Raw genomic sequence first — 19,611 nt, 5'->3', positions numbered from 1 at the left:
ACAAACGGGACATGCATAATCTTACGCCCCAAATGCCAGGACGTTTAAATTTAACTCAGTTGTATGTCATGTAATTTCCCCCAGAGCTCAGCTTTCCCCTGACCATTGTTCACGTCGACGAACATTTTTCTGGTCATAGCAATAACAATCAGTGACACTTAGCACGTGTGCTGAGTACCTTACTGTTTTATCTCATTTTTTGATAATAACCCGAAGAGGCTAGTACTGTAAGGGGGCCTGTTTTGCAGATGAGGGCATGGAGGCTCAAACAGGCGGAGATACTGGCCCAGGATTGCCCAGCTGCTGAGTGAGGATTCAAACTCAGGTCTGGCAGATCGCAGGGACTGGACAGCGTGGCCTCTGCCACTCCTTCCAGCTCTGGCAGCCCACGGACGGATCTGAGATGCCCCAATTCACCAGTGCACAGGCCAGCCTTGAGCTTTGAAACTGGAATTAACTTCTGAAGGTACAAACTAATAATCGACAGAAAATATCCAGCCGCAGATTGTCTCTGCAGCTGCTTCCAGACTCTGGGGTCTTGGTAATGGCTCTACACTAAAGCTCAGACTACTGGGGTCAGGGCCCAGCTCTCTTAAATGCTGAGGCACACACTAACAAAAATAATTCAGGGGGCTTCCCTGGTGGTGCAGTTGTTGAGAGTCCGCCTGCCGATGCAGGGGACACAGGTTCGTGCCCCGGTCCGGGAGGATCCCATGTGCCGCGGAGCGGCTGGACCCGTGAACCATGGCCGCTGAGCCTGCGCGTCCGGAGTCTGTGCTCCGCAGCGGGAGAGACCGCAACAGTAAGAGGCCCGCGTACCGCAAAAAAATTCAGGTATATTACAGAGGAGGATGGAAAAAATAGCAAGAGTCTTTATAATTATATCCAAGATTTCCAGATAATTTCATATTTGCTTTGAACTGCTTTGGAATGTTTCAGGCTAGTTTTCTTTCCTGAAGATACCTATCCTTTCTTCTTTGCCATGAGAAAAACTGGCTGTGCCCTTTCCTATTTCTGACCGGTCATGAATGTAATCTGCCTTACTTAACCTAAGGCATCTAGATCTGTTATGTAATTGGTTCTGTTAGGTGAATTATATTTGTTCCAGGTACGGTACAGGATCCCTGGATATTCTGATGCTTTCTGACACCCCTTATAATAAAAGATGTACTTGTTCCGTTGGCATAATTTGTCGGAAATAAACAGAAGGCTGCTTCTGTTTCCTAGAAGTCACTTTTCTAGAAGGAGTACAAAATTGGTTAGCAAAACTTAATTGGGTTATTGCTTCCTGAAAGTCAAATCATACCAACAAACAAAATGGAATCTTTTAAGAAATGTCACTCTTTATACTAAAACTCAAAATTAAAGAAAAAAAGAAAAAAGACCTTTATAAAATCATAGGACTGGGTGAGCGCACAGAGCAGCTCATCTGTGCTACCCTCCCGGGCCTAGTCTGGGTCTGAACAGACTCTGCAGACACAGAAACAGGTGAGGGAGCAAGAAATGTGGTAAAGCTAAACAGCTGGTAAGAAGCGAAAGTCAGATCATGCACTCAGCTCCAACGTACCACCTCAGAGAAGAATTAGGTGGATTTCTGGCCCCTTTTCCAGAAGCCAGTGGAGTCCTGACTCCTCACTGCTGCTGCTTTAGGTCCTAGTGGTATCGTTACTGACTCCCCGCAGGGCATCCAGGCCCAACTCCCCCCAGGACACCCAGCATCATGGTTTTTCAACTGCCCACACAAGCTTCTCAACCACAGGCCCCGATGTCCTCAAGGATCGCCTGCTATGGTCCAGCCTCTAGGGATTCAGTGGAGTCACCGTGCTGCTCACCGAAATCCCGTATCTTCTCATTTTCCCCTCCGTGTAACGCATCTGCAACACTCAGATACTCTTGTTGCCAGCGAGCTGTTTTGCTCTCGTCTTGGATGTTTGCCAGGTCACCCACTGATTGGCCGAATCCCCCCTGTAGCGCCTGAACTTCAGATGATCCCTGCACGTCTTCCATGTGCTCAGCAGCCTCTCTCAGCTACTTGGATGTGGGACTCAGACCATGCAGGACCTCCCAGAGATTCAGGGAAGTTATCCGCCTGTATTAGTTTTCTGGGGCTGCCATTACAAAGTACCACAGACTGGGTGGCTTAAACAACAGAAATTTATTTTCTCATGATTCTACGTTCCGTGAGAAACTTCGAGTTAAGTCAAAGTTTCTTGGACTTCTAGCCTTCAGAAGGTGTCAGCAGGGTTGGTTTCTTCCGAGGGCCTCTCTCTTTGACTCGTAGATGACCATCTTCTCTCTGTCTTCACATGGGCTTCCCCTGTGCATGTCTGCGTCCTAATCTCTTCTTGTAAGGACACCAGTCGTATTTGGATTTGGCTCACCCTTAGGACCTCATTTGACCTTAATCACTTCTTTAAAGGCCCTGTCCGAAGTGCTGGGGGTCAGGACTTCGACCTCTGAGTTTGCAAGGGACACAATTCATAACCTACTCAAAGAGGTGGCTGGTCCACCTGCCAGAGCAATTTACCTGATTGCAAGTGTGCCCTACCTGCTGGTCAGTGTCCCATACCTGCTGGCCAGGGTCATGTGCCTGCTTGCTGACATCACCCACCTGCCTGTGACAGAACCCGCCCCCGGGCCGGGGTGACCAACCTTTGCCCTAAAGAAAACCCCGGCTTCCTGACACAACAGCCTGACCCCTGACCTCGCCTACTTGCAAGGATACCCCAGTTTGCTTCTTACCTCCTCCTGCAGTACCTCAGCCACCTTCTCTTCTTCCCTGGACTCAGCTACGCCCCCTCCTGGGCTGTTTGCTTCCCTTCCTGCCCCTTACTGTCTAGTCCTCACTCAGCATTCAGCTGGAGCTTTTGTTAGAAAATCCCTTCCTATGGCTCAGACCCCACCAGTGGGCTGTCATCACACCCAGAACTCATCCAGGCTCCTACAGCTGCTGCTCTGTATCACCTGAGTATTCCTTGGACCTCGGTTCCCTCCAACTCACTGCCTCACACACATCATTCCTGACACACTGGCCTCGCTTCTTCCCAAAGCCACAAATCTCATTCCCACCCTGAAACTTTTGCCCCATTCCCACTGCCTGTATCACCCTCCACATGAGCTTTACACGCCTGTCTCCCCATACTCATTAAATCTCTGCTTATATAGAAATTCACTTGGTTAATAGAGCTTATACAGTTGTTCATAATTTCAGATGTTTTGAAGACTGCAGTGTTGTAAAAACTTAAAATTACAGAGATAAAATGTGTACTAATTAATGGTCTTTTCAAGAAGAATGACATTTAAGGCGCCCTAGGTAGATGGTTATTTATCTCCTTTCTCAGAGTCCTACACAAAGGGAGACTGTATACAATTTTTCAGGAGCCCATTGTTTTCTTTAATGATCCTAATTATGTGTTCCACCAAAACTAGTTAAGTGACTACAGGCAAATTAGTTAATCTGTCCAAGTCCTTTGTAAATGGAAACATTTCTGTTTGCCATCCTCAAGAAGCTGTGTGATACACACATGGGGCAAACTCAAATGAGAGAATACTTGGAGTGGGTATTGAGCAAGTTAAAGAAGAGAGAAAAATTTTAACTCATCTGGATATTTCATGCTATATTTGAACATGTGCCCATACATAAGGGAGAGATGGAGACTATTATCACTGGCCCTTTGTATGGCATTCTCTGTTGGAGTTTGTCCCAACCTTGTTTTTCTTTTCTCTGATTTTTACTTTTAGTTTATATGATGCCACCTTAAGTCCTTTCTGGAATAAGTTGAAGTTACATATAAATACATTGTTAAAACAGCACTCATCCTTTGTATACTGGAATCATGCTTTTAAAAAATTAATTTAAAAATTCAACTACACTTTGAGCTCTGTGACATATTAGCCCTTTCTTTTCAACCTATAGTTTGAAGATGGCTAGAGTCATTTTGCAAATAAGGAAGCAGAAAACATTAAAATAACCTAGGATGTGAGTTTATCCTTCTGTTATCTCATTCTTCACCCCCACGCACACACATTTTTTTTTCTTTTTGATTTCTCAATGTATCTAGAACGCACCTGGAATGAACCTAAAAATATTTCTTCCCTGAGCATGGTATGTAATGTATGAAATGATTATTTCCAAGGTGTTTAAGTTTATGAATGACTACAGAAAGTTAAAGCCAAAAAGGACCTCAGAGATTATTGAAATCAAGCGTGTGTTTTACATGTAGGAAGCTTTAATTACCTACTTAGTTCTGAATAGCAAATTTGAAACACTCATGTCTTCCCTCAGGGCATTATAAAGCTGTCAGGTTATATTGTACTACTTTGAACAGCCTTCTGAGGCATGTTTGTACCTGCTTCTTGGGTACTTTAGGAACTTCCTAAGCACTGAAGCAGTCTTGTAACCCGACTATCTTCCATCTGGGCAGATTCGTGTGTCTGGATCTGTTCACTGAACAGATTGGCATGGGGTGCACATCGACCCTGGGTCAGTTTTTTGAGCACAGAGAATTTTCTCCTCTACAAGATGCATTTCAAGCCCTCAAAGCCTCCACGGGACATTCTTTGTTTTATGGTGGATTAGGTGAGAAGAGTAGGATGTCTCAGTCCAACTCTTTTCATTCAGTGCATTATTGAGGGCCTACTGTGTGCATAATTCTGTGTTAACCCAGGTAAGAATAGTCAAGAGTTTGCTTCTTCTAGGACCTTGTAGTCTAGTTACCCATCAATCCAGCTAGGAGACTGTCACCAAGCAAATGCCTAGATGGTGGTCAGGTGCACCATCTTGGTTAAACATGTCAATAAGCCATTTCCTGGTCTTAATAATGTGGCGCAGTGGCTTGGGTGAGAAAGAAACTTAAGTGGCTTCTCCTGTTTCAGTAATGGAGGCAAACATAGACTCATCAAATGTGAAAGTTGGAAAGGACCTTAGAAGGTATGTGAGTCCATCCTATTTGCTGTCCAGGTAGGGAGGCTGAGGCCCAGGGGGGCAGGTCCGAGATCACAGCCCATTACTGTCTGACCCGGAACCTCCAGCTGGGTTCCCACTGCAAGTCCTGAGCCCTCTTCCCCTCTCTCCATGTCCTCAGGACTAACTGTGCCTTTAAGCAGTAGCTCGGTGCCCTGGGGCAATTGTATTGATGCAGCTAACGTTGAGGTCCAGAGGGCAGAGATGTAGGGGATTCTCACCAACATTCAGGCATCCTGAGAAAGCATATGGCAGATCTCCTCGTTTGATTCACGATCTGGGTTGTATTCTTCATCTTAAAAGATAGAGTTTAGGATGGAAGCACTATGAAGTTGCTCCCGAGCTGATAGCTCCCACCGGTCTTAGCACACCACGCCCCGCTTGTCCCACAGTACTGTGCGTGGACCACAGGATTCAGGTGACAGAGAAGAAAAATACCACCAGTGACATCAGTGGTCAGCTGGCCCCACCTCTGTGCTGGTGCCAACGGCTGAAGGGTGTGTGCACAGAAATAGCTGAGAGTGGCCAGTGACCTAAGCTCCATCCCCAGCTTGAGAACAAGTGTTCTGGACAGTTCTTCCCTGCCACCCCTGCCTGTGATGTCAATGGAAGCATGTATCTTTGTCATTTTCCTGTCATTTTCCTGCTTTTGTGACCTGCCATATCTTAGGACATACCTCATTAACTGGACCCATTTATGAAGGGGGTGGGGGGTTGCTAAAGAGATGAGCCAGGTGTAGATGCCAGGAGGAAGTTCATTCTGGTACACAGAGCCCTGTGTTGGGGCCACCGCAGGCTCTCAGGCTCTGCTCTTGGGCTGGGATTCAAGGGCGGGGGACATTTGAGGGCAAGGACAGCCCACCAAATTAAGAGGATCTGGCTTGCTGAGCATGTTAGCAGTACAGCGATGTATCATGGACCCACTGATCAGGTCTAGGGTACACCGTCAGGGTTGGACCCTGGTTAGACCCAGACAAAAAGCAGAGTTGATGCTGAGGTTTAGAGGGCTGGGAGAGAGCTCATTAAAAACCTCCTTCTTGGGCTTCCCTGGTGGCGCAGTGGTTGAGAGTCCGCCTGCCGATGCAGGGGACATGGGTTTGTGCCCCAGTCCAGGAAGATCCCACATGCCGCCCAGCGGCTGGGCCCGTGAGCCATGGCCGCTGAGCCTGCGCGTCCGGAGTCTATGCTCCGCAACGGGAGAGGCCATGGCAGTGAGAGGCCCGTGTACCGCAAAAAAAACCAAAAAAAACCACAAAAAACAACCTCCTTCTTAAGCCAGCTTTGGTTCTAGAGAATGAGAAAGGAGATGTTCCAGGGCTGGTCTGTGGTAAAAGAAGAGGCGAGAGGAAGGAGATGAGGCAGCCCACGAGGTGATCCCAGACATATGGCGCCAGAATAAACTCTGTTCACACCTGTACCCTCTGCGCTGTTTCCACGGCCCCCGCTCTTGTTCAGACCTGCATTGCTGCCTCCCTACCTTGACTTGTCCTCCTTACGAGCCATCCCAGCCCAGGCCTCATGTTTCGGGAACATGAAACTGGAAAGAACTAGAGCAGGAGGCATATAGCGATCACCATAGCAAGCGTTTTGACGGTTGTTTTGCTGGACAGTGTGCACCAATGACCTTGTGGTCGCCTCCGGAGACAGAGTGAATCTTCGAGTCTGTCTCTTGAGGCGGAGGGAGAGGATTAAGAAGGCTTTTCACTTTTTATTTTATATTCTTTGATAGCCTTTGAATTTCTTACGTTGTGCCTGCTTTCATGTATTTCTTATATAATTTAAAATTAAAATATATAAAATGACTTGTAAAAATTAGAATGACAGCATCAGTCTGCTTGGGCCCCGATAAGTCGCTGCCATTGTGGTCTTAACGGTGTGGAACTGGCATACGAGGAGGGGCAGGGCAGGGCAGGGCAGAGGGTGGGTGCAAATTTGTAGCTGGTGCCAAGGCAGATGGCATCACGGGCCAGACTCTGGTACCACCCTGGGGCAGGCAACACGAGAGCAGAGTTGGGGAGCTCTTAGGGCACCCCCAGAACCTTTCCATGCCTCAGTTTCCTCATCTTTAAAATGGGAGTAGGGGCGATGACATTAGTCCCAGCCAACTCACAGGATTTGGGTTTTGTTTTTTTCTTTGGTTTTGTTCTTTCCTGGTGACTTGATGTTCCCATGCATTGTGGGTGTGACATAGTGATTGGATATTGAAGCAAGGTGAAGGGTCAAAGGCAGACAAAATGACTGGAGCCAAGGTGGGACGAGTTAACGACCTGATACATGTTGTAATGACCTACTTCCGCTTGGCATCTTCAGAGAGCTAAAAGCAGGACCTAACCACCATCGTTTCCAAGAAAAGAAAGCTAGTGGCATTTTGTCAGAGTGGCAGAAGAGAGGGCTCAGCCCTGTTTTTGATGGTCTTACGAATTTTAAATGACCACAGGAAAGCAGTGGAGACTTTTCTTGAGATATAAATCTCTCTCTCTATCCTTTAAGAAAGCTCCACAAACAAAATACTATCAAAATGATCACTATTCTGCCAGTCATACTAATAAGGAAATGTACGCTTAAAAATTTTTCCCTTCCCTCTCCTCATGACGGAAGCCCAGAGAATGCCAGCTCCAAGGCCAAGTTATCTATCCATAATTAAATGCATGGGCAAGAGCATACACCTGCAGTTTTTTTTATTGAAATATAGTTGATTTGCAGTGTTGTGTTAGTTCCAGGTGTACAGCATGTGATTTATATATATTTTTTTCAGATTCTTTTCCCTTATATGTTATTACAAGATATTGAATATAGTTCCCTGTGCTGTACAATAGGTCCTTGTTGTTTATCTATTTTATATATAGGAGTGTGTATCTGTTCATCCCCAGCTCCTAATTTGTCCCTCCCCTCCCCTTTCCCCTTTGGTAACCTTAAGTTTGTTTTCTATGTCTGTGAGTCTGTTTCTGTTTTGTAAATAAGTTCATTTGTGTCAATTTTTTAGATTGCACATATAAATGATATCATATAATTGTCTTTGCCTGACTTCACTTAGTATGATAATCTCTAGGTCCATCCATGTTGCTGCAGATGACATTATTTCATTCTTTTTTATGGCTGAGTAATATTCCATTGTGTATATATTCCACATCTTTTTTATCCATTCACCTGTTGACATACACTTAAGTTGCTTCTGGGTCTTGGCTGCTGTAAATATATCTGCAGTTTTTAAACTAATTTTACTATAGAACTAACTTCATGGTTCTCCTGAGTTTTAGTTGTTCACGGTCTTTGTATAAATAAATAAATACACACACACATATGTACACACATAAAGTAAGGTATTCTAGAAATGTAGAAAAAAAGAGTACAATTCTTCCACAGTCCCACCACCCAAAGATAACTGTGACAGTTTTGTGTGTGTGTTTTTGAAAAGTGTGTTTTCTTTTGCACACATTTAAATTTTTTTCCTGCATTGATACATCAGAAAGACCAATAGCAAGATGATAGCTGTACAGTTTTTACCCTTTCAATGCATAGTGATTATGGAGCAAAGCCTCTGTTCTGCTTTCCAGAAAGTCCTGCTTCTGAGGGAGGTTACCTCATTCACTCTCTCTCTCTTTTTCTTTTCTTTTTTTTTTTTTTGGCCACACGGCATGTGGGATCTTAGTTCCCTGACCAGGGATCGAACCAGCATTCCCTGCGTTGGAAACACGGAGTCTTAACCACTGGACCACCAGGGAAGTCCCATTCACTCTCTCTTATTCACAACGGGGGGCTGCCCTGCAGTTGAAGGGATTATTCCACCTTGTTCGGGAGGGAGAACTTGGAGAACTAGGTCTGGTCGTTTTTCTGGCCCTCCTACTTGCTACAGGTCAGACAACCTGAAGGCCAAGAAGAGTTTTGACATTTGGACAAAACCCTAACTCTGGAGGAGCGTCTGCACATTTAGTCCAGTGGAGTTTAGTGCGTTCTTCCTGGAGTTTAGTGTTCTGGTTTGATTGTTACTAGCCTGATTTTTAGCCATTTTCTGTCCGTTTCTCTCATAAGAGAAACTCTGAAACCTGTAAATTGCGGGAAGTTTCTAACCGTCTGTGGAACACCTGCTGTGTACCCTCCCCACTGCTACCCCCAGGCAGCCAGTGCTAGTTCCCCACACCTGATCCCCAGGCTCTGGAAGCTTCTTGGGGCCAGCTCTGCACTGGCTCCAGGCCCTGCTCAGCAAACAAAGGACAATTAGCACGTTGTTCTCAATCGAGTTCATAGTGCAAAACCTGCTGGGCCAGGCGCAAGCTCTCTCCGCCACCCTCCTCCTCCTCCTCGGGTACTTTGACTTTCTAATTGACTGGTGCTGACTCCTGTCTGGGGACCAAAGGAGAACAGAGGGCGGGAAGCAAGGTGATCCCTCGGTGCAGAAGCCCCTTCCACTCCCTCAGCCAGGCTGCGAGCAGCTTTCATGTCCACAATCCTGGCAACGGCCATGGTTCCTCCCAGATAGATAGAATAACTGTAATCAATGCTAATATAATTATATTTTTTTCTTTTTTACCATAATGACTCCTCCCACACAACTTTGGAAATAGCAAATAAATTTATTTCCAAGTATATATTTTGGCATCTGTCCTAAACACGTGCTGAGCCCACCTTTAAGGTAATCCAGCTATGCTGATCAGATATACACACATCAGAATTTGGGACACTGGTAGCGTTCTCCTAGATGTCAGTTTCCATAGGATTAAACTAATTTCTGCCAATGAGATCTTATTAATTCTGGGAATCTAAAGCTGAAGTTTGTCCTGTTTAATGAGCACTCATCAACCTATATCGCACTTTGACATGTATCTCTAAGAGTTGGAAGAAATAGATGCCCGCAAAACTTAAAAACCTTTTTTTTAAGTATTTTTTAAAGTATTTTTTAAGTAAAATTTTATCTTCTTCGCAGTCCCTTTGAAAACTTTTTAACTTTGAAAATTTAAGGTCTAGTTATGTGACACATATTAAACTCACCAGGAGAGCATTTAAAAAGTACAGGGGAGGGAACTCCCTGGCGGTCCAGTGGTTAAGACTCCAAGCTTCCACTGCAGGGGGTGCAGGTTTGATCCCTGGTCAGGGAACTAAGATCCTGCAAGCTGCATGGCGTGGCCAAAAAATATATAAACAAATAAAAATAAAAAGTACGGATGCCCAGGCCTCTCTCCTACCCACCTTCCCATGTAGATTCAACTGTCCTAGGGGGGCCAGCATCACCCTGGCTTTAAAAGCTCCCCAGGTGATTCTAGAAGTAAGCCAGCTTTGGGGATCAGTGTTCCACTCAGTAAGAAGAGGCGCCTACACCCCATTGGATGGTCCAGCAATGAATGACATTGCTGATATCCAACTGAAATCAATTAACAAAGGAGGTTACCATTTCAAATTAACCCAGCAGAAAGACTATGCATTAAATGGACAAAAAGTACTAAAGAGTTAGATTTACACATAGAATTGCAGACATTTCTAGGTTAACTATGTCAACATATGTTAGATTTTAACCACCAAGACATTTCATTAGGGTATTTGTGAATCATGTATGGCCTGGAATGATGAACAGGTCTCAGATTTTCTCTCTCCTGTTCTCCCAGCCACTCTGGTTGCCACTGGCAGCCTCAGTCCATGTTGGTCTGTGTTCTTCAGGAGGCTTAGGTCCTCTGTAAGTAACTGAAGGTCCCACATCGACCAGTATTTGTAGACCTTTGCCATGTTGCTCTCCATCTGTCCAAGTGCACACCTGATTTTTTTCTCTCTGCACAGGTGGTGAGCTGCACAGTGCTGTCAGGGCCTCTCCAAATGGATGTTAGAGGCATCAGCCCTGAGCTGGGATCAGGGGTACAAATATAAGCAGAAGTGTCTCCTCACTGTTGTAGGTTGTTTTCTTTTAAACATTTTATTATGAGAATTTTCAAGCATTCAGAAAACTTAAAAAACACCCATATGCCCACCATCTAGATTCTGCAGTATAGTTGTCCCTTCAACAATGTGGCTTTGAATGTGGCTCCACTTATACACAGGCTTTTTTCAAGAAATAGTACTACAGTACTACACAACCTGCAGTTGATGGAACCCGTGAAAATGGAACCATGGATACAGTTATAAAGGAAGTTATAATCGGAGTTTTGACTGCACGGAAGGTTGGCACTCCTAACCCTGACATTGTTCAAGAATCAGCTGTAAACATATTCTGTACTTGCTTTACCCATGTATCTAGCCATCTGTTCATCCGTCAATTCATCTTATTGTTTGATGCATTTCAATGTCAGTTGTCATTGTTATCAGTACATTTCACTTAGAAACATTTCAGCAGCAGCGTATCAATAATGGTAGTACCGAATTTGTTTAGAGTTATTCTTCTTTTTAAATAAAATTTACAAAGACTACAATGTACAAATCTAAAGCATACTGTTCTGAGTTTTGACAAATGCATACACCCGTGTAATTCAAAGTCCTGTCAAAACACACGACGTTTCATTCCCCTGGGCAAGTACCTTTCTAACCCTTCCTGTCTACCCCTTTCCCCAGGTAACCGCTGTTTGACTTTTTTAAAAGTTATAGATTTGTTTTACCCTCTGTAACATCATATAAAAGGAATAAAATCATATAATAAGTACTCTTTTGTGTCTGGTTGTTTCACTAACATGATGCATTTGAAATTTACCCATGTTGTTGTGTGTATCAGTACTTCATACCTTTTTATTAGGAGTCTTTGGCCCAACATTGACCAAGAAAGCCTCAAGACAGGCCTGGCAGCAGGTTGGAGCCAGGCAAGGCCACAGCAGTCCTCTCTCATGGATCACTCAGTGACAGAAGTCAGTGGCCTTTCATTAGGACACTCATGCAGCTCCATGGAGAGCAGCGTGTGGGAAGGAACTGAGGCCCCCTGCCAACAGCCAGATGAGTGAGCCATCCTGGAAGCAAGTTCTGCAGCCCCAGGCAAGCCTTCCGATGACTGCAGCTCTACCTTACATAATTGCAACCTCATGGGAGAACTCAAGCCAGTATTCCATGGTGTTGAAATAGTAGCCAGCATTGCACAGTACAGATATACCACAATGTATTTATCCATTTACCAGTTAATGGACACAGGAGTATTTTCAGTTTTTGGCTGTTGTGAATAAAGCTGTTTTGAACATTCTTGTACAGGTCTTTTTTGTGGACGTGTGTTTTCATTTCTCTTTGGTAAATATCTAAGAGAGGAACTACTAGATATAGGGTAAGTATATGATAATTTTGTAAAAAAAAGAAAAAGACAGCCAGATCTTAAAGTAGGTACACTATTTTAAATCCCCATTTTATGAGAATCCAGGCACTCAGACATCCGTACCAACAATTGATGTTGCCATAGTGGTGGTTGTGTAGTGCTATCTCATTTTCTTTGCATTTGCTTTCTAACTTTTAATTTTCTAGTACATGTGAGTTAACACCTGCCATGTGTAAAACATTATGCAAGGGACTTGCTGCTCAAAGCGTGGCCCATGAACCTGTAGTATTAATATTCTCTGGGAAATGCAGAGTCGCAGGCCCCACCCCAGGCCTACTGAATCAGAATCAGTATTTCAACAAGATCCCCATAGAGTTCTTATGCACGTTCAAGCTTAAGCATGGCATTAGGGGATGTAAAGATAAATAATATTGTCCCCAAGAAGTGGTGCAGGATAAAAAAGGTGTCGGGGAGGGAAAAAAGGCGAGGCTATTTTAATAGGTAGGATATGATGCTTGTACCATCAGACATGAAAACAAAGTCTGGAGAGATGGGAGAGGCCTTCATGGGAAGGCATCACCTATCTGGGTCATGAGCAATAGATAGGAAAGAGGAAGGAAGACATGTAACCTTAGCTGCATTGTAGGTTACTTACCCTGGTAAAAAGCAGGAGTTAGATTGAGAGGTGGTGGTAGGAGAGAGAGAAAGCAACCTTTGGACTAGAGTGACAGTCCAAATAAGAGAGAAAGATGGAAAATACAGTGACCTCATGTTCCCCAATCCTGTGTGCTGTACACATAAAAGATTGTGTAGCTAGGTAGATAGATAATGTTCATTCATTCAAGGAGACTCCTTAGCTTTTAGTTTGAGACCTCAGGATGTAGAACTAATAAGACAGACACTATGTGCCATAATTATTAGTACTGAAGAAAATCACACAGATTTTCTTCAGTGACAGTAAAGAAACTGCAAACATGAAGACCCAGGACACCAAAAGTGCCACAAAGTATTGGTATGGAAATTGGGTACAAATGTAATTTTATATGTATATAGACAAATGTGTATACACGTACACAAAGTGAAACCATTCGAATTTTGGTGTGGACAATCCAGAATTTAGACAGTTATCACTACTTTTTCTCTATTCTATTTGAACATTATCAGTGTTAGGAGCTAAGACTTGGGGTAAAATGTTATGAATACTTAGTTACTTAGATAATAAAATGAACCAGAGCAGGAGTAAAACACATTCAAAGGGAGTTTGTAGATTGACTCTAGGAAAATTTCTCTGAAATTGTTTCCTCGGGTGTAAAATAGAAAAACGAATTGCCCTATAGGGTTGTTGTGAAGATCAAATGGTCCTCATGAGCTCCTTTCTTCTTTTTTAAAAAATTTAATACATGTTAAATGAACTGTAAGGAATTTTTTAAAGGGAGGGAATTGAGCTCTAATAGAACGTATATAGATAAAATATTTTAAACATATGTTTTGAATTTGAGGCACCTTATCCTCAAAGCAAAATAATTGGGAAATGGGAAAAAAGCCCTTAGACCAGGGAATCTGTAAACTTGCAATAGTTACCTAACTTTTTAGACTGGAAGAAGGAAACAGCTCATGAGGTGATGATGCCAGGTCTACACTGAGACCGGGTAACAGTGCTCCCTAGTGGACTAGAAATGAAAGAAAACACTCAGTTTTCCAAATCCTGAGGGTTTCTCAGCTTGATCTTTCTTGCATATTGTGTTTGCCTTTGGTAAAAACGTGTTCATTTTTATTGCATAATTTATCATTCTGGTTCAGTTATAGACATCTGATATTTTCCCTTACTTTACAGAGATACTTCACAGAGCATACATTTTAAACCTTTAATGATCACAGCATCCTTGAGCTATGGACGAAGTTCAGTGGCAGCTGTTAGGGGACCTGGGCCCTAATCTTAGTGTTACAAACATGCACCGGAAAAGCAGCCTGAGCCATGGCTTTCATATCTATAAAACGGATTTGGTAATACTTGCCTTACTGCGTTCTTGGCCAAATCATGCAAAATACTGTCTGTAAATGTCTTTTAAGTTTGCAGTTACTACAAAATGCAAAATATAATTATGATTTAGAGGAGATATCAGGGTTATGGAAAGAAAATAACTCCAAAAATACATAATAATAAATATAATTCAGAGTAGAACTAAGTTCTATTAACATACTAACGTGTCATGATGTTACTTATACATATTTTTTTTCCCCTCCAGAATCTCTTCATTCTGAGCTCTGAAACCAATGCAGCTTAGCTGTGGGAGAAGGATTGGAAACTAACACTGAACACGCCTGTCTAATCTATCAGGCTCTGAGGCTTCACACGTATCTTTTTCATTTAAACTTTCCAACAACACTTTGAGGAAGGTGTTATTTACATTTTTGCAAATAAGGAAACCAAGCCTCAGAAAAGGTAAGTGGCAGTCTACATTTGCACCCAGGTCTGTTTGGCACCAAAGTTTCCCTTACCCCATGTGGCTAAAACATTCCCCCTTCATCTTCATAATTTTTATAAACAAGAAACACTTCAATTAACCTCCAGTTGTTTTTTTTCACCCCACAATTCCATAATTTCCCATCTCTGCTCCCCAGGTCTGCCCACTCTGCACCCAATGTAAACTAAAACCAAAAGAGAATTTAAACGTGTGTAGATAAATTGAGTATGTTATCTGCAGATAGCGATATTTAAAGGAAAATCATAGGCAGTCTTGAAACCGCTTGCAAAGCATTCAGTGAGCCCTGCCCTGCTGTGAGTATCACCCAGTGTTACTGTCGAGTCACCATGTCACAGCCTGGGAAGCGCACGGAAGCAAGAAGAATGAAAGTTTCCTATGTTATTGTCCCGTTAGTTGGGCCAACCCCTTACTTAAACAAAATCCCTTGCCTTTTAAGAAGTCTTTTGGCTAGACAGTAAAGAAAAGTATCTTTGAATCTTCTACACTGACAAATTACATCAGCTAATATTTGAGTTGACTGTCTGAAAAATACTGGTCTTATATAAATATGCTTAAATGCCATGTATATACACTGTACAATGTCAATTTTTTAAAAAGCAGAATACAAAGACAACTATGATTCCAAATGAAAATATAAACATACAGGTAGAAAAGGAGTAAGAGAAAATTAACGTAAGTACCTTCGGGTAGTGGAATTACAGATGATTCTTATCATCTTTTTTTTATAAGCATGAATGACATTTATAATGGAAAGAAGTCTCCTTAATATAAAGAACACAGACATCTTTGATGCCACAACAAGAACCTAAGAAGCTGAAAATGATAGCTGTGTACTTATTTCTCAGTAAGTGTGTTTCTTGTGGAGTAACTTAAGGACAGTGTCCTTCGGCAATAATGTTTAGAAAATGTAAAATCAAAGTATGAAAGGACAGCTTACTCAGGCATTTGTACCCAGTCCAGTGGAATTATTCCTCAGGTTTCATTTTCAAAGCCCACAGCTCTTTCTCCATCTTTTCTGGATGGCTCAGAGTAACAATTTACATTATATTTGTTATACAGTCTGCTCTGTATCTGTTATACAGATACAGAATCCAAGGATGCAGAGGGCGACTATACTCCATTTTACATAGGGGACTTGAGCAACCGTGGATTTTGGTAACCCCTGGGGGTCCTGGAACCAATCCCCTCAGATACCGAGGGATGACTATCTAGAGAAGTACACAAAATACATTACTGAGATAGATTGCCTTTGGTTTTATAATACAGAATCAAACTTCCTGGATGTCTTTGGAGAAAAACAAAATCCCCAAACGGTAAAACCTTAAAACCCCTCAAACCACAAAGTAAAATCTCCGAAGATGGAGAAATGTACTGGAGGAAAGTGGAGTGAGAGAGCTCAGTGGAGTCAAGTTGTCTATGGCGGAAAGAAGGCACATTCCCTTTAGGCAGAATGATGGAGATAAAAAAAATAACCCAGTAATACTCCATTAAGTTACTAAGTAAACTTGATATTTCCTCAAGTTCCTTCAGCACTGATGCAGCACGCCTTTATCCTTGTCTGCAAAAGCCCAGCTAAAGGGATGCCCAGCTCTCCTTTCCTCTCTTCTCAATGGACTATCCGGACATTTCGTTCTTTGGACATCTGCAAATTCATCTGCTTCAAGTTGCTTTTTTCCTGTACTAAAGGTGCTAGAGAAGTGATAGAAGGTTCTAGAGAAGTGATAGACAGCTACTAAGGGGTCAGACTTTGGTCATGTTGGAGACAGCAGAGGAAGGAAGTGGAGTGAGAAAACTAGACCCAGTCTGAATAAAGAGGAAGGGCAAGGGGACAGCTGGGAGACATCCCTGAGGATGGGGCCCTGTGGTTGAGTGTGTAGTCCCAGCCTGGGTAAGTCGACAATGCCAGGGGCAGGGAGAGGATGAAGCAAGGGTTTCCCTGCCTGAGGGCTTAAGGGTATATAGTTCATCCAATTTTAAAAATAATGTCATTTTTCCATGTTCAATTTTTTTAATCAAATTTATTTAAATAACCTTGTTGTCCCTTCCATTTATGTTAAATTGTTTGAGTGAAGAGCATCCCATCTGTCTCATCCTCCCAATGTTTAATATTACCCTTTTCCTATTTTCTGTATTCATTTCCTCTAAGTAATAAAACATCATAAATGACTTCTACTCAGGCTTCTAGGACCTTTAGGACTTTTCCCAGATTGTATAAAGTAGACAGCACCGAGGTGGACCAACTATTGTAATGACGAGTCAAAATATGGACGACTGTTCACAATTTGAAAAGTAAGAAAGTGCAGTAAAATTTTAAGAGATATCTATGGTGGGTATAATGGCAGAGTCAGAATTGTGAGGAATGAAATTCAAAATGTTGGAACAACTAGATGAAGGTTACAAAAATAAAGCTATGCGGTGACCAGCTGGGAATGGTGTTTGAGGGAGCTCCAAGGAGGAGAGAGAGTGCCAGGAGGTAAATGGGAGCGGGGCACATTCACAGTGACTGAAATAAATCAGCAGAACCATCTGAAGTTCTCAGGTACCTTCTACACAATCCCCTCCCTGTGCCCATATTGAAATGTGGTTGCCACATTGTGATGTGACAGTAGACCAAGTTGCTCCAGTAAGCAACACCAGCTACTGGACATGGTTTTCTCCAAGCACCTGCCTCTGTCTTGAAGCCAGCTGGAATGTAAATGATTGTGGGATTGAACGACTTTCTGTGTTATGTGTCTGCCCATCCTTGATATCATCCTATGAACATAAAACTCAGATTTCTGATCTTGGCGTTCAAGGCTATCCACAATCTAGCCCAGTACTGCCATCTTCTCTATTTTTTCTGGAATCCACATACTCCATCCAATCTGTTTTTCTCCATCATTGTGAATTATCGATTCTGCATTATATTTCATACGTTAATCCCCCTTCTCCACTTCTCCACACACAAAAATTGAAAGTAAAATCTTGGGAAAATATATACATAAACACTAACCAAAAGAAAACTGATATCAGAAGAAGGCAAAAAATAATGCTAGAGATAAAGAGTGACATTTTCTACTGAAAAAACAGTCCATCTACCAAGATTATATAACAGTTCTGAATCTGTGTGCATCCAATAATATAGCCTCAAAAATATATAAAGCAAGGGCTTCCCTGGTGGCGCAGTAGTTAAGAATCCGCCTGTCAATGCAGGGGACACGGGTTTGAGCCCTGGCCCGGGCAGATCCCACATGCTACGGAGCAACTAAGCCCATGCACCACAACTACGGAAGCTCGCACACCATGCTCTGCAATAAGAGAAGCCACCGCAATGAGAAGCCCGCGCACCGCAATGAAGACCTAACGCAGCCAAAAATAAAAAATAAATAAAATAAATTTATTAAAAAAATATATATATAAAGCAAAAAATGAGATAACTGAAGTAAGAATTAGACAAATCCATGATCATAGGGAAGATTTTAACTTTCCTTTTTCAATACCTAATAGAAGAAGCAGATGAAAGTCAATAGGAATATGAAATAATTGAGTAACAAAAATAAACAGATACTAATTTATTATCATCTACAGAATACTATACCTAACAATGGAGGAACACATGTTATTTTCAAATGCACATGGAATATTTCCAAAGTTGGCCATATGCTGGGCCATAAAGCAAATCTCAAAACAAATTTCAGTAGATTAAAATAATAACAACTGTATTGTCCGACCACAGTGAAATTAAGCTAAAAATTGACAAAAAATGTAACTAGAAAATCTTCAACTGTTGTAAAACTGATCAATACATTTATAAATAACTCATGGATAAAGGAAAAAAATCTAAACAGAAATGGGAAGTATTTTGAACTGGATGATAAGGAAAATAAATCATATCAAAACTTGTGAGATGCAGATAAAATTAGAGGAAATTAGAGGAAATTAGAGGAAAATTAATAATCTTAAATGCATATATTAGAAAAGAAGAAAAGTTGAACACCAGTGATTTAAGTGTCCACAATTATCTTGGGATAAAAAGCAAACAGCAACAAACAAGTAAAAACAAAAAGAGAAGAAAGGAAATAATAAAGATAAGAGCAGAAATTAATGAAATTGCAAAGAAATGCACACTAGAGACTATTAATAAAGTCAAATATTCTCAAAAGAAAAAGAAAGAAAATTTAAAAATCCCTAATAAGACTGATTAAGATAAAAAGAAAAGGCACAAATCACTGATACTGGGTTTTAAAAATACCCCTATTTTTAATAGGGGTATTGCCTCAGATCCTACAAACATCACATAAAAGTAATTTGAGGATATTGCCTTAACTGATTCCCTATGTAGAATTTGCTACTGTGAAGAGATAATGCTTATTATATCAAGCAAATATTCAAGTCAATTGTGGCAGTTATGTTTTGGGGGGTAAAGTTAAAAATTGGCCTTTATGTTGCTAAACTGAATATTTTTTGTTTTTTTGTTTTTTTTAGTTTAGTTAGAGTGACTCAGTTCTACAATGTTTGAAAAACCCTGTGTAAACTGACCAAACTGAGTCTTTGTACATGCAAAACAGAAGACTAGACTTTGGCCCCACAGTTATCCAAGACAATGGGCAGGGCTGCTGTAGTCCCAGTTGGATCCTTTCTGTGGAATAGCTAATTTGTAAATTTCCTCCATTGTACATGCAGGTAAGATCACGTTTTATGTATATTTATAGCCTGTATCTAGTAGAATGAGTAGGATTTTGCCCAGTGGAGACAACATATGTGCAAAAGCATAGGGGCAGGAAATGGCATAGTATATGCGGGGAAGAGCAATGTTTCTGCTGCAGAGTAGGGTATTTGAAGGAGTGCTGAGGGAGAAGCTGGCTGGACAGATAGGCTTGGTTTCATTTGTGAAAGGTCTTGGAACACACATCTTCCTGTATCTGCTTTATCAAAAATTTCCAAACATGGGTGTGATATAGGCAAACTTGTAT

The 19,611-nt window shown here is 42.0% G+C and overlaps 1 protein-coding gene across 3 annotated transcripts in view; it reads left to right on the top strand.

Annotated features, from left to right (window-relative positions):
- LOC132527404 (chloride intracellular channel protein 5-like) overlaps positions 1 to 19,611 on the top strand; it is a 41,426-nt gene that overhangs the window by 4,999 nt on the left and 16,816 nt on the right. For 2 of the 3 annotated variants that reach the window (XM_060163045.1, XM_060163044.1), the window contains exons 2-3: positions 14,420 to 14,616; positions 19,124 to 19,321. In XM_060163045.1, coding sequence (XP_060019028.1) covers positions 19,316 to 19,321 — 6 coding nt within the window. In that variant the 5' untranslated portion in view covers positions 14,420 to 14,616; positions 19,124 to 19,315. Of the gene's footprint in view, positions 1 to 10,729; positions 12,056 to 14,419; positions 14,617 to 19,123; positions 19,322 to 19,611 lie in introns of those variants that run through there. The other variant, XR_009542973.1, reaches the window with a different exon arrangement.

Source organism: Lagenorhynchus albirostris, chromosome 10 (genome assembly GCF_949774975.1).
Source record: "Lagenorhynchus albirostris chromosome 10, mLagAlb1.1, whole genome shotgun sequence".
In the NCBI taxonomy this organism is placed as follows: domain Eukaryota; kingdom Metazoa; phylum Chordata; class Mammalia; order Artiodactyla; family Delphinidae; genus Lagenorhynchus; species Lagenorhynchus albirostris.
Note: the sequence above shows the minus strand (reverse complement) of the source record. Positions and strands in the feature narration are given on the sequence as shown.